At 37.3% G+C, this 15742-nt stretch overlaps 1 protein-coding gene across 1 annotated transcript in view; it reads right to left on the bottom strand.

The window, feature by feature from the left end:
• LAMA2 (laminin subunit alpha 2) overlaps positions 1–15742 on the bottom strand; it is a 455074-nt gene that overhangs the window by 17828 nt on the left and 421504 nt on the right. Inside the window, exons 52-56 of the mRNA XM_081312969.1 lie at positions 15088–15208; positions 13520–13696; positions 10353–10501; positions 6296–6472; positions 5009–5201 (exon numbers count right to left, since the gene is read on the bottom strand). Coding sequence (XP_081169095.1) covers positions 5009–5201; positions 6296–6472; positions 10353–10501; positions 13520–13696; positions 15088–15208 — 817 coding nt within the window. The remainder of the gene's footprint in view (positions 1–5008; positions 5202–6295; positions 6473–10352; positions 10502–13519; positions 13697–15087; positions 15209–15742) is intronic.

The following is a 15742-nucleotide window of genomic DNA, read 5'->3' as shown; positions in this document are numbered from 1 at the left end:
TCAAATTCTTCCATGAAAAGGATATGTGGATGACACCTTCGTGATCTGGCCCCACGGAAGAAAGGAGCTAGAAAACTTCCTAACACACCTGAATAGCCTACATCCCAAAATAAAATTCACCATGGAGATTGAAACAAACAACCAGTTACCTTTCCTGGATGTACTTATATACAAAAAACAAAACGGAACCCTAGGACACACAGTCTACCGAAAGAAAACACACACCAACCGTTACCTCAATGCGCAATCACATCATCACCCAGCACAAATAAATTCAGTAGCCAAAACACTAATAACAAGAACCAGACGCCTTGCAGATGAAACACATATACAAACAGAACTACACACCCTGACAGACATATTGACAGCAAACAAGTTCCAAAAAAACAAAATCACCAATATAATTCAGCAGCGGACTCCGAAACAGAAAAACATCCAAGAAGAAGAACAGAACAACGGACGAGCCATCTTGCCCTACATAAAAGGAACAACCGACAAAATCAGTAAAGTACTATGCAAACATAACATCAAAACCGCATTTAACACTGACAGAAAGATATCAACCATCCTGAGAAATCCCAAAGACAAAATAGAACTGGAAAACCAGGGCATATACCAAATCCCATGCGCCTCCTGTCCAGCAACATACATCGGACAGACTAACAGAAGAATAGAGGTACGTGTAGAAGAACATAAGAACTCAGTACAGAAGAAAGATCACACATCTTCACTAGTACAACACATAAACACTACGGGACACAACATCAATTTTGAAGGTACAAAAACAATCGCCAAAATAGAACATCTCAATAGCAGAATAATCAGAGAAGCCATTGAAATAGAAAAACACCCAGACAGTATGAACAAGCGAGACGACACCTCCCGCCTACATGCCATTTGGAAACCAGCATTGATAGACAAACGAATTTCAGCAAACAAGGATTTAAAAAACCAACAAACAACCCCAAATGCCACCAGCCCCAGCAAGACTCATCCACACCCAGAACAAAAACTCTCCCACACAGAAGACAGAACAAGTCAAGCAAAAGTGCTATCACCCAAGCAGAAGAACGCACACACGAACCTGACTGACCCATACCAGAGATGCATAGCGGGTCCTCGAACTCGGAGCCAAGCCAAAGCTCTGGAGGCCACTACACAGCCCACTCCTCAGGACACCAAATCACAACACTCAGGATATTACGACACAACAAAAAACCCCACCCATTCAGAACACACCCCACCCAATCAGAAGACAGCCACGCCTCCAACCAATCGGAAGACAACCACACATCCACCCAATCAGAAGACAGCCACGCCTCCACTCAATCAGAAGACAACCACGCCTCCACCCAGTCGGAGGACACCCCCACCCAATCAGAAAGCAGCCACGCCTCCACCCAGTCGGAACACAGCCCCACCGGCAGTTGGAAGGAAAGGAACAGACAGACCACGCATTGCTCCTGAAAGCAGCAGGAGGAATACTCCGGCCTGATGATGATGGATGGGATTTCGTCGAAACGTCGCCACAACTTTCTGAAGATGAAAGGAATGCGGGAAGAAACCCGAGACTCTAGACCTTCATATATATATATATATATATATATATATATATATATATATATATATATATATATATATATATATATATATATATATATATATATATATATATATATATATATATATATATATATATATATATATATATATATATATATATATATATATATATATATATATATATATATATATATATATATATATATATATATATATATAATGTATATGTATATAAATGTGGTGCCATCAGGCCATTTTATGAGAATTAAAATCAATCACATATATCTACCACCCTTCATTATTAAATCTGAATAACCTTTAACCTTAGAGTGCTTTAGAGCTAGATGCCATGTACAAATCAATTCCGCCAAAAGGACATGCTATATTTTGTCATACACAGTGTGTCATTTGGGGGTTTCTGTTACTTCTTTCTTTCCTTGAAGCAATTCTCTTGCTGTAATTCAATGTGTGTAATTCAGAGGCCCCCTAAAGTCTCTTCTAAAATAAAAATGTGCATAAATGGCTTTCTGCTTGTGCATCCTATTTTACATGATACAGTGATTGTATTGGACAAGGAGGAGATTGGCTTGGTTCTCTGCTGTGGTTTCTATAAAAGTAGCTGATGAAAGCAGCAAACAAATGCCAGGCTTTTGTCACAGTGACAGAGAGCAATGGTTGAGATGTTGACACACTGAGCTGTACTGTAATCAGTTCTATTTTTTTGGAAATAAGAAAGGAGAAAAGATTAAATAATAGGATTCCAACTTTAGATGACAGGTTCATACATAAACCATTTCATTGGAAGCTAAAAAATTGCTGGTCTGGTAGATAGAGTCCTTGATCTCTATCCATTTTTTTTAATTGCACAGATGTTCATCTTGCAAAATACAACACGACCAAAGTTAGTGTTGTGATGGAAGTTTCAGCAGAAACTTCAAAGTAATAGGATATCAAAAATAGTATATAAAAATGGTATTTCTTGGGAAACCTTCATAGTCATTATCTAACCTGAGGCAGCTACAGTGAATTATAATGGGAAATAATGAAAGGAAGATCTAAAGGAACTCTGAATATGAAATTCACTCCTTAATATTAAATACATATTATAGCCATAAATATAGCTTTTAAAATAATGTAAATTTTACATACTGAAATTATAATTTATATTAGGTATTGTATTTATAGCAAATGTCTATCATCATCAATCCAATTCTACTGATCATGCTGTTACAACTGACTTTGACAAGTTTGCTTCTTCAGATTCAAGCCCTAATCAAGGGTTTAGGAATAGTAAATATAGCATTTAAATATGTATGAAGTGTTCAACAGTGCTGTTGTTTATAGTTAGGTTGTCATAATTTGTTCAAAATTTAGACAGTCCAAATTCAAAGTGCTTGTGGTACTTAGACCTAGTCCTGCAAGGTCAACCAGATTTTTGCAAACCCTATTTTGCAGTCTTTTCCATTTATATGTTTTCAAAATTATTGTCTCTTACAATAGGTACATCAATTAACCAAATATGTTTTTTCATTGATAACAATGCCTGGTATGCTAGGTGTCAATCGGTCAGAATTTTAAAATCTCTTAAAAGTTTTACTCTGCCATGTGCAACACCCTCCCATTTCACGTTTCAATTAGTTTTTATGGACTGTGATCTGCACTTTATACATCAATGCCAGTATAATATCATCCTAATCCAAACATGTCCTCTTTTGTAATCAACTTCTGTAATATTGCTGCATCCAATTATTATTGGATAATACCACTTTACAATGCCTTGGTAAGGCCACACCTGGAATACTGCACCCAGTTTTGGTCACCACGATGTAAAAAAGATGTCGAGACTCTAAAAAGAGTACAGAGAAGAGCAGCAAAGATGATTGGGGGACTGGAAGCTAAAACATATAGGGAACGGTTGCTGGAATTGGGTATGTGTAGTTTAACGAAGAGAAGGGTGAGGGGTGACATGATAGCAGTGTTCCAATATCTCAGGGGCTGCCACAAAGAAGAGGCAGTCAAGCTATTCTCCAAAGCACCTGAAAGCAGGACAAGAAGCAGCGGATGGAAACTAGTCAAGGAGAGAAGCAACCTAGAACTAAGGAGAAACTTCCTGACAGTTAGAACAATTACCCAGTGGAACAACCTGCCTCCAGAAGTGGTGAATGCTCCAACACTGGAAGTTTTTAAGAAGAGACTGGACAGCCATTTGCCTGAAATGGTATAGGGTTTCCTGCCTTAACAGGGGGTTGGACTAGATGACCTCCAATATTATTATTATTATTATTATTTCAAATGTTTCATCCTTATGCTGCCATAACCAGCATTTACTATTAAACTGGGTCTTTTCTATTTCCTTTTTTCTTTTCTATTTCTATTTTGACTTAATGTCATCCGTGCATGACATTGGGGAACAAAAAGGTTTCCTTTTGCTTTTTTTTAAAATAAAGTTTGTTTAAGCCACTGTTATTGTCTGATTTTTCTTTCAGTATCTTTCAAAAAATGCCCATGGAGTGCTTTCATTTTTCAATTTTCTAATCTTATTTCAAACTGTTGCATGCCATGTTTTGATTTTGTTTTATTTGTTCCATCCGAGACTCTACTCCTATTTATTTTAATAAGCTACATGCTATTATTTTTAAAAGAAAGAGGAAAATACGGTATGTAAAAATGTATTTCTGGGTTTAATCAGCTTAATGCGTTGCATGAATATTTTTGGAACTTGTTTGGTATAATGATGAAGATGCCAGCTTAGAAACCAGGAGACTAAGTTTTAGTCCCACTTTAGGCATGAAAGTTGCCTGAGTGACTTTGGGTCTCTCTCTCTCTCTTTCTCTGCCTAACCCACCTCAGAGAGTTGTTGTTGTGGGGAAAAATAGGAGAAGGAAAGAGTATTGTGCATGTTCACTGCCCTGAGTTATTAAAATAATAACTGCTAAGCTTGTAAGCCGCCCTGAGTCTTCGGAGAAGGGCGGGATATAAATGGAATTAAAAAAATAAAATAAAATAAAATAAAGGTGGAATAAAAAATATATAAAAGATAGTACCAAGATAAGTACAAATTTAAAAGAATACAAAAATAGATAATGCAGATTTAAAAAAAAACCAATATAACTCTAAAAAAGAGCAGTGAATCAATAAATTTAAGATATAATTAAAATAGTATAGCACATAATTAAAATTTTACAACACTATAAGCCACTTCATACCCTTTTTATAATTAAAATACATCTCCGCTACACTTTAAAGATACTTGATTAATACAATTGAAATCAAGAGAAGGAACGAAGAAAGACTGAAGTAATAAACAATACACAAAGACAATTCTGTAGTTAAAAAGCGTGAAAAACTGTTAATGTTCCACTGTTAATATTCCTGTACAACTGTGCAATACCCTAGTCCCATAAATATAAAAAACCAACCACAGTAATGTCACAGAAACACTTACAGGTAAAGGTGGGAAAGGAAGAGGAGGAGGAGGAGACGTTGTACTCGTTTTCTTTCCTTCCTTCTCTGTTTCAGGATGACCTGTTGTCTGGGGAGTTTGATCTTCATCCTCCTTTTCAGGATGTGGTCCTAAATCAGGACATTGTCCTATATCTGCATTTTCAAAGGCTACTGATTGGGCGAAATCCATTGGACTATGGAAATACAATGAAAGCAGCAGCAATGAACTAATGTCTTATTCAATACCCTTATATTTTATGCCTTTATATTAGTTAAATTCAGTGTAGATCAGGGGTTCCCAACTCCCAGTCCATGGACCGGCACCAGGCCGTGGCATGTCAGAAACCGGTCCACGCAAACAAACGAAGCCTCATCTGCCCCCTCTGGTCCACGGAAAAACCTCTCTCCATAGAACTGGTCCCTGGTGCCCAAAAGGTTGAGGGCCAGCCCACTGGTGTAGATTATAAACTAATTTATGTAGAACCCAGGTGACTAAGACTTATTTCTCAACCTTAATCAACTTCCTATACTAAAATAGGTGACACAGAGACATGAATACTATTCTGAGGTGCTTAGACAAATGGCAAGATAAAAATATAGTAAATCATCTCTTCGTACCAAGGATCAATGATATCCAAGATCACTAATACAGGTAATTAAGATACTATTGTTGTGGTTGTTATTTTTAAAGGCTGCTTCATTCCAGATGACTTATGAATAGTTTACATTAAGAAACTAAAAAACAATTAAAAGAAGGCAGAGATGCTAAATAGAAGGTAGACTCTGAATTATAGTAACTATCCTTAGGAGAAGAGGCCAAAGTGTTAGTCTTGACTATGGATACAAGCCCTCAGGGAGAATTTACAGAATTTTTCAGAATGATTGAGCAGGCTGTATTCAAGCTCAAATCCCATGAAAATCTCTACAGGAAAAAGAAGCTGACCCTTTCATTTCCCCTCCAGACTGATCACGGGGTGGGGGTGGGGGTGGGGGAAACAAGGAAAGTCAGAAATGTTTTGATGTATCTTCTCCAACCCTTCCCCGAGGTGCAAAAGACAGCCAAGTCTTCTCTAGGACAGGAATGGGCATCCTTTTGATGACTGACAGCTACATTTCTTTGTGGTCAGCCAAGGCTACTATGGACAAAGGGATGATGAAAATAGACAGGGACCAGGATTTTTATTTTTCTAGAATTTGGGAGCAGTTCTTTTAAATCTTCCCTCCATGTAAAATATGGGAAGCCACAAATATTTAAGAGTGATATGTTTCCGGAGCGGCATATACTTACACAGCATTGACAACCAGATTCCATATACAGCCATCAAAGGCAGGTATGTTTTTAATTGGGGGTGTGTGAAATTCAGGTGGTGTTCCTCCTACAAAAAGTCTTTTAATGGAGATAGGGTGATCCGTTGGGAGTCGCTGGGATTGTCTTCTGTCCTCATCTACTTGAATGGCAAACAGCCTGCAGAGTTATGAAAAGTCCACCATCAGCAAATCACATTGATTAAGATACAGCACTGCAGTGATGGCCTTAAAAAAGTTGGAAGCTTTGGTACAGTGAGAAAGAAGGATATGAATTCAGTTTTTCCCCTTTGACCACCAAAACCTGACTGTATGGAATTGTGCTGTTTGATCATGTCTTCCTGTTAATTTATAGAGAGACCTTGAATCTGAGAGCTGACAAATTTAATTGAGCCAAGCTCTTTATACACAAAATACTAGAATAATGTAACAGTATGATAGCATCTTTAAACTGTAATTTCCCTGCAGTATTGCAAATTTTCTTCCTATCCTGGTTTACCATAGGAATAATATTTAACCAGTAACAAGTCACTAATGGACATATCCAAAACATATCCAGAATACTTAGATCCTTAGATTTATTTCATCTCTAGCCTAACAAGGATGACAATCACTGTTAAATTCTCCTGCTCCTCCTCTTCTTCTTCTTCTTCCTCCTCCTCCTCCATATTCTTTATTTGTTTAGATGTATGGTTTCTTCAACAATAACTTAAATGAAATAACCTTTAACATCTTGTTATTACCTGTTGACATTGTTAAAAACATTTCTAGAAAACTTATAAATGTAACATTCCCAAAATCATGCATGGCGAGCAATGGAAAGAGAGCAATGGAATTCAATTTCCAGATATGTAAATAAATATATTAATAGTAAATAATAAGCATGAAAGTAGTTTGGTCCATTTACATGTGCTATAAGACCTTACCAATTCCTAATTTTAAAATTCAACAAGGTTGCTCATTAATAATGAACATAAAAGAGCTGGACACAACAAAGAGAACACATTCATTTTTTACACTATAATTATGTATACTAAGCCACACTAGTTTTCAGAATAGGATTGGGATAAAGCATTCACTTTTTTTCTCCCTTCCAAATGGAGAAATACTAGATAATAGAATAATAAAAGCCTATTGTTCTTGTTAGATATTATTAACAGGCACTAAAAGACAATCTTTATAGGAAAGCTATATGTATAATGACTTATTAACATGGTTGCTAGCTAAATCTCTGATAATTTACATACAGTAGCACTTTACTATTGTTGAATTTGTCCAAGAAAATGCTTATCCACGGGTAGAGAAGACCATCACACAAAGAAAGAACCTCACTTGTCAATGCTATCACATAATTACCCTGGAATGGACAGCAATTAGTTCATAATTATATGGGCAATTAGCTTTCCAAAGAGTTTTCAAAAATGCACTGTACTTTTAATAAAATAACGCCTTCGTGATAATTAGCAGACCGAGTGATTAGTGTGATAAATTATCTCTTTCCATTTTTACAATAATCCAGTTTGTAAAAATCTGATGTTTGCTGTACACGTGGTTTGGATAAAGGCTCCTTTAAAGAATGAGGTTAGGATGTATTTCTGTCCGCTAGAAAAAAGTATGAAACAGTAATAACTACAAACTGTCCTTGTAAGCAAACATATCAACATAGTCTTGTTTCAATTTACACTGCTAAAATAAATGGTGTATTGTTTGGGATTTTTAATTAGTGTTTTTGTAATACTATCAATTTCCATATTATCAGTGAAATAGTGGGAACATTTTTAGCAATTGGAAATTTAATAAAAGTAATGATTGCTAAGTGCCAGTACAGATGGTAACATTTTCATGGAAGATATAGATAGATAGATAGATAGATAGATAGATAGATAGATAGATAGATAGATAGATAGATAGATAGATAGACAGACAGATATATTTATTTATTTATTTATTTATTTATTTATTTATTTATTTATTTATTTATTTATTTATTTATTTTAATTCCATTTATATCCCGCCCTTCTCCGAAGACTCAGGGCGGCTTACAAGCTTAGCAGTATATATAGATAGATAGATAGATAGATAGATAGATAGATAGATAGATAGATAGATAGATAGATAGATAGATAGATAGATATAGATAGATAGATAGATAGATATACACACAAATACACACACACACACACACACACAGAGAGAGAGAGAGAGAGAGAGAGAGAGAGAGAGAGAGAGCGCTGAACTGAACTCTGGCTGAACTGTTCAATGTCCTTTTTGGGCTTAGCTTAACACTGGGTCTAAGAAGGAGGAAGCCAAGCAGTGAAAAGCTTTCCAAATCTATTGCTGACTTTAGCCACAATTTTATGGGAAGTTAGTGGTCTGGCAATCAATTTTGTCTTTTTGCTTCTTCTTCAGCTGGGTATTTCCTGTGTTCATTATACTGTATTCTTTTCACTAATGGTGGGTACAAAAAGGAATAGACTTGTTGACAGGTGACCAGAGTATGTTACTTTAACATATGGTGCATTACTGAAACTGCCGAGGTGCAACGTATTAAAATAACACTCTGCTTGGAAAAAACAGTGGCAAGGTTATTTGTCTCCCTCCCAAGCTTAGAGAGTAATTGCCGACAGATTTTTTAAGATTACTCTGAGACAGAAGAATTCAGCTATATACTATATATGCAGTGAGAAACCAGTCTAAAAAACTTTCTCAGAGCAAAATATTGGTTTGGCGTGAGGGAAGACCAGGAGACAGCAGGCACGGTTTCAACGATTTATTAGGGATGGCGTCCTGGGCGAAGGCACCGCCGGGATTCCCTGTTATTTATACAAGAAGTTATGCGTACAACAACCAATCACCAAGCGGCATTCTTCCGCCGCGTGGTGGCAGCCAATCAGGCGCGGCTAGCTGTTGACAGCCGCGAGTTGTCAACCGACTGCTCCTCCGTCCAGCTGGCAACTGCTGACAGTTCAGTTGCTACTGCGCATGCGCGGCCCAGGCAACTTTGACAGCTGTCAGTGAGCTGCGCCTGCGTGGCAGCTTGACAGCTGTCAAAGTCAGCCGTTCGCCGTGCCTGCGTGGAAGGGAGGCGGCAGCCCGTTTGACAGCTGTCAGCGGGCTGCCGCGTTTCTCCTTACGAACGTGTGAGGAGAAGAAGAAACCAGTTAACGTTCTTGTAACAGTTAATACATAACAAATATCATAACATATATCCTGTTGTGATCAAAGAAAGTTTTAAAATCTGGATAAGAATATGTATTCATCTTCTTTCCTTAAGCCACCATCACTTATTTTCATTGCAACCAGCATTACCTTCCACGATAAAGAGTCTCATTGCTCTATAAACCTAATTTGGAAATGGTTGCATATAATGCTTTTGTGAGGCTATCTGATTTAGACTGGAAAAAGAAAACAGACAATGATAGCAAAGACTGCTGTCTGTTATTTCTTTGCTGACTTTTAGTAGCAATTTGGATTTTTGAAGCCCAGATGTAGTGGCCCTAGCTTCTTGCTTCTCTGTGGAACAACAATTGAAGGGAAAACACGAGAAATGAAGGGCAAAGTAGTTGCCATAAATTCAGTACTGCATTTGTATCCTGTCATAGTTTCTAGTTTTTCTGGCTTAAACAAATTGTCACGTGGTACTTGTTTTTCATGAGTCACTTTCTTCCCTTGAGTTTGAGGGCATATAAGTCATGGCTTGGTACCTGACTCAGAAAACCATGAGACTGGGGTTTTTGTTTTTTGTTTTGGCTTGGAAATCCTAATTCTCTTACTCTTTACTTCAATAATGTTTGATAAATACCCTACAACAGTTAGATTAATAAAGTGCATTTGCAAAAGGTGCCTAAGTTTAAACATAGCAATTTATATTAATGAAAACTAGAATCCGTAATGCCTACACTAAAGCACAACCTGTTTAGTAATGAATTGACCATTGATGAAGTATGAAGATGATTTTTAAATGAAAACTACACAGCAATTCCATTCTTCTCTCTTACACTTTCAGGCATGTGGCAGAAAAATAATTTCTGATTTATTACCCTCCAAGTCTCTCCAATGAAAGAGAATGTTCCTTGCCATCATGGAACTCGCCAGACTCAGGTTTGACAATGATCCTGCGTGGATCTCTTACTCCAGTAGAAATATGTACTTCAATTCGACCTCCATTCAGGAATGCAGCATAATATACCTGAAAGGAAACACAAGCATTTCAGCAGAAAGCCTTTATTCCTAATTTTATGTTTTTCTAACCATTTTCTCCAAGACAACATAGTCTCCTTCTCTGGTAATTCAGAAAAGGACACACAGAAAAAAAAATCCCATTACTGTATTAATCATATGAAATGCAAGTTTAATAAATTATTGTTATTAAATCTGGAGAACCTGATTAATTTTAGCCACTAGCAATGATTTGAAGGTATGATTGGACTTCTAATCTGTATTATTGTATTGATATTATCAAAATGGGAAGGGAATATATGTGAATCATCTGCATAAATCACTGACAGAACAACAAAAAACAATACACATAATGGCACAATCCAGGAAGACAGAAAAAAAGCTTAGCATCCCCCTGCAATGCTCCACCTCACAAGAAAGGTGTAAAGGATGTGATTGTGCAAAAGGTCTCCTGGCTATGGTCTCTACCTGCTGCTTAAGCAGAAGCCTAAAGTCCAGGAGAAAGTCCCCAATAGTCTCCCAACATCCAGTAAGGACCTCTACCATATCTCAAGCCAGCTAGTGGCGGAGAGGCAATTCTAGGTAATCTCGGCATATTATTTATATCTCACCTATGATGAAGAATGGCTTTGGTCAGTGGCTTAGCGTAAATATTAAATAGTAAGTGGGAAATGGCTGAACTCTGCAGTATTCCATAATATAATAATTATGTGTGTGTGTGTGTGCGTGTGCGCATGAATGTATTTGTATATATGTGTGCATGTATACATGCACAGAAACATCTACCTATCTACCTGCCTGCCTACCTACATACGGTAATCACATACTGAATTAAGGATTAGCTTTGATAAGAGATGGATACTGTTGAGATAAGAATGCCAGCATCATCTGTTTACTGTTTTTTTCTTTTGTTGTGTCAATTTTCAGTTTAAAATGTATATGAATTTTTCCCCCACAAAATATATTGTTATAGTTACTTTATCCTAAAATAATGGGTCTTCCATGCATTTTATTCTAATATGATTATTTTTAAAACCAAAATTGCATTCTGAAATTCAGGGAAGTGCAAAAACAAAGGGGTAATTCAATTTCATTCAAGAAGCATAGACAAACTTGGTTGTTTGAGATGAAAATGGAATTAGTTTTTCAAGTGTCCTACTTTAAGCTTGTTGTCTCATTCTTTTATTTCCCCATTACTTTCAGTGCAAAAAACCCCCAAGAACATTTATAAATTTGGATAGCTACATAACATAGGTAAGGTAAAGGTAAAGGTTCCCCCGCACATGTGTGCTAGTCGTTTCCAACTCTAGGGGCCGGTGCTCATCTCTGTTTCAAAGCCGAAGAGCCAGCGCTTGTCTGAGGACGTCTCCGTGGTCATGTGGCCGGCATGACTAGACGCCAGAGGCGCACGGAACGCTGTTACCTTCCCACCGTAGTGGTCCCTATTTTCCTACTTGCATTTTTACGTGCTTTTGAACTGCTAGGTTGGCAGAAGCTGGGACAAGTAACAGGCACTCACTCTGTTACACGGCACTCGGGATTCGACCCGCCAAACTGCTGACCATCTGATCGACAAGCTCAGCGTCTTAACCCACTGAGCCACCACGTCCCTTACATAACATAGTTAACTGTAATAAAGGAATCATTTGAAATGCACAACAGGATAGATGCAAACATCTCATACAATATTTTGGAGGGCTTGTTTTTCTTGTGCTCTTTAGGTTCCCCCCTACCCCCACTGGTTCTTCCTCTTAGACTAAAATCTACTAATATATATGGTGGAGTTTGTTTTATTTATTTATTTTTTCGGTACAACAGACTAGTCAATTAGCATATGGCAAGATTTTTGGAAGTACAGAACAGAACAGAATAACAGAGTTGGAAGGGACCTTGGAGGTCTTCCAGAACAACCCACTGCGCAAGCAGACCCTATCCCATTCCAAAGAAATGGCTGTCCAGTCTCTTCTTAAAAGCCTCCAGTGATGGAGCACCCACAATTTCTGAAGGAGAGCCATTCCAATGGTTAATTGTTCTTACTGTTAAGAAATTTCTCCTTAGTTCTAGGTTGGTTCTCTCCTTGTTTATTTTCCATCCATTGTTTCCTGTCTTGTCTTCAGGTGCTTTGGAAAATAGCTTAGCCTCCTCTTCTTTATGGCAGTCCCTCAGATATTGGAACGCTGTCACCCCTAGTCCTTCATTCCACTAGACTAGGCATACCAATTCCTGCAACTGTTCCTCACATGTTTTACCTCCAGGCCCTCCAGTCATCTTTGTGGGTGTCTGCACTCTTTCCAGAATCTCCACATCTTTTTTATATCGTGGTGACCAAAACTGGATGCAATAGTCCAAACGTGGCCTTACCATAGCATTATAACATAGTATTAACACTTCATGTGATCTTGATTCCATCGTTTTGTTAATGCAGCCTAGGACTAGGTTGGCTTTTTTGGCAGATGCAGCACACTGCAGACTCATATTTAAGTGAGGGTCCACTAGGACTCCAAGATCCCTGTCACAGTTACTGCTATTGAGCCACGTTTCACCGAGTCTGTACCTGTACATTTGGCTTTTCTTGCCTAAGTGTAGAAGATGTAGAAAGGAACCTTTCTACAGCTCAGAGAAAGTGATTGGTCAAAGGCACTCAATTGGCTTCATCCTTTCATTGGCAGGAATAGAAGTCACAGTTTTTTTGGTTTCTAACTTCATGATTTTTATGAACTTCGTGATTCAATTTTATTCTATTCTGTTCTGTGAAAAATTAAGCTGCTTAAATGTGATTTAATTTATACCCTGTCTTTCTATCCTGTCAATTAAAATAGTTTTAGAATAATACAATACTGATTAAAAATGTACTTGTTTTAAAGCTTTCAAAAGAAGAACTTCTGAATGAATTTTCCTGAGACTGCATTCCATTTTAGGATCATTGTTAGGGAAACCTGGAATTAATTCAGTTAAAAAATCTGAGCGTATAAGTGTCAATGATTTGCTAGTAAGAGGCAACCAAACAATCCTTTTTATCATTCCATACCTGCCCTGTTTGCCTGCGTTTCCTTCTTGGAGGCACTGATATTTCATTAGTACCAAAGAGTATAATACCAGATTCATTTTTAGTACTGAAGGACAGGTGAATTTCTGTTCCCACTTCAAGAGAGACTGGTGACATCTCCACAAAGCCAGGTTTGGGGAAGCTGACTGTGTAAATTTTCTATAAGAAAGAAGGAACTGAATAAAAAAAATGCTTGTAACAGCAGATCATAATAAATAGTGCAACAGTTTACATTTCAAAGTGCTATACAAGCACTTCTCCATCTGTTAAATTATTCAGCATTTGAAAACATTTGTTAAGCTTAGATTCAGCCTGAAATAATTTTTTTTATCTGAAGCTTCTTCCAGGATCCTATTAGTTTTGCTCGTGGATATCTAGGATTGGCAGATGGCTGCCAAAAATGTGCTATACCTTTGAAGTCTTCAGTGCAGAGATCTATTTAGTAGTTGGGCATTCCCTTGATGTTCCTCTTCTTAGCTTGTCAATTATCCTCCTCCCCCTCCCCCTCTTTGCTAGGAACAAGAATCAGGTATGCCACAGGAGTTCAGAAGGAAAGTAGATGCAGAACTAGTGAAAGAAGTGGCAGGGGAAAGCTTCAGTAAGGAATTTCAAGGCACAGATGGAGCCTACTAGGTGGCAACCTTGATAACCAGTATGATTAAAGTTGTCCTATAAACTACCTCACCGAAGAGGATTCAAGGATGGTATGATATCAGGTGGTTCCCTTAAAAACTTCTAGTAAGTTAATTCCAAACTTGGGATGCTAAAATTAAAAAATGTATATGGACTGCCATATGGTGATGGTGGAAGAACCCAACAGAGATCAGATGATGGTGGAGGAACCCTTAGATGGCAGAACAACACAGAGGCATCTGACGTTGGTCTTACATGCTGGTGAGTATGAAAAATGACCATGCTTGAAATAGCTGCCACATCTAGGTAGTCTGGACCAAAATTGGGGCCATAATTTTGGTCACTAAGTGAGGCAATCATTAAGTGAATCATCACATGTCTGGACCTGATATTAAGACCATTTTACCATGGTTGTTAAGTGAATCATGTGGTTGTTAAGCGATTCACGTGGTCTTTAAGGTAATTCGGCTTCCTCAATTGACTTTGCTTATTCAAAGCTGGCTGGGAAGATCACAGATTGCAATCAAATGAGCATAAAATGCTGCAACCATCATAAAAAGAGAGATGGTTACTAAGTGCCCAAATTGCAATCAGATGACTATGGGGATGATGGAATGGTTGTAACTTTGAGAAAGAATGGTAAGTCACTTTTTTTTGCAACCATTTAATTTTGAACCATCATTAAATACAGTTGAAAACTGAAGACTATCTGTAATGAAACTTTGGTTTGATGGATTGGATGCAATGGAAATCTATGCTCAAATGGAAGAAGATGGAGAAGTTTATACAAAAAATTACCAAAGGGCAAGTTTCTCCTTTCTTAATTAGTTCAGTGCAAGTTATAAATTAACTGTTCGCTAATGTAAACCAGTAGTTTTAACTTGTTCAAGGAGAACATAGAGAGTTCAGAAACTAACCTGCAATGAGCACCCTCTGGTAATGCCAAGATAGTTAGGACTACTTAAAAGATTATATGGTGTCCGTGAAATTTCAATATCCTTGAGACAGCCTGCATATTTCTTTGTGTTTACTTCTGGTCTGTCAATATAAAGTAGAAATAGATTTATTTTCTAGTTAAAGAACAATACATTCACGATAAATAAAATTTCATGGACTTAAGAACCACTGAACTCATGAATTCCTACCATAATACAGAACAGACAAAATTCTTTCTGCAAAGAATTGCTGCTCTTCTAGAATATAATGGCTACAGGATTAAATTAATTCTTGTACAATGTCTTATGCTCTGTAGGCATTTAATCCCAAAGGTGCTTTTTCACGAGGCAACTGGACTTTCTTTTTTCTCTTTGAAGACGTTTCACTTCTCATCCAAATGTCCATGTTTATTTTTCTAATACTAGAATTTCCAGTTAAAGATATTCTAGCAATTTACTAGTCTGACATGAGATCTACTCAAAAGGATCACCATTGTTGTGCAATTCAGAAGGTACACTGGCACTTTTGTTGTTTAAATTTGATTTGTACTATACTTGCTCACAAGGGAAAATGTAATTTAAAATACACTGTACTATGTATCTTGAAGTCTTGAATAAAAGACTCTAACTTCACAAA

The sequence above is a fragment of the Vipera berus genome (genome assembly GCF_964194415.1).
Source record: "Vipera berus genome assembly, chromosome: 1".
NCBI classification, from domain to species: Eukaryota; Metazoa; Chordata; class Lepidosauria; order Squamata; family Viperidae; genus Vipera; species Vipera berus.
Note: the sequence above shows the minus strand (reverse complement) of the source record. Positions and strands in the feature narration are given on the sequence as shown.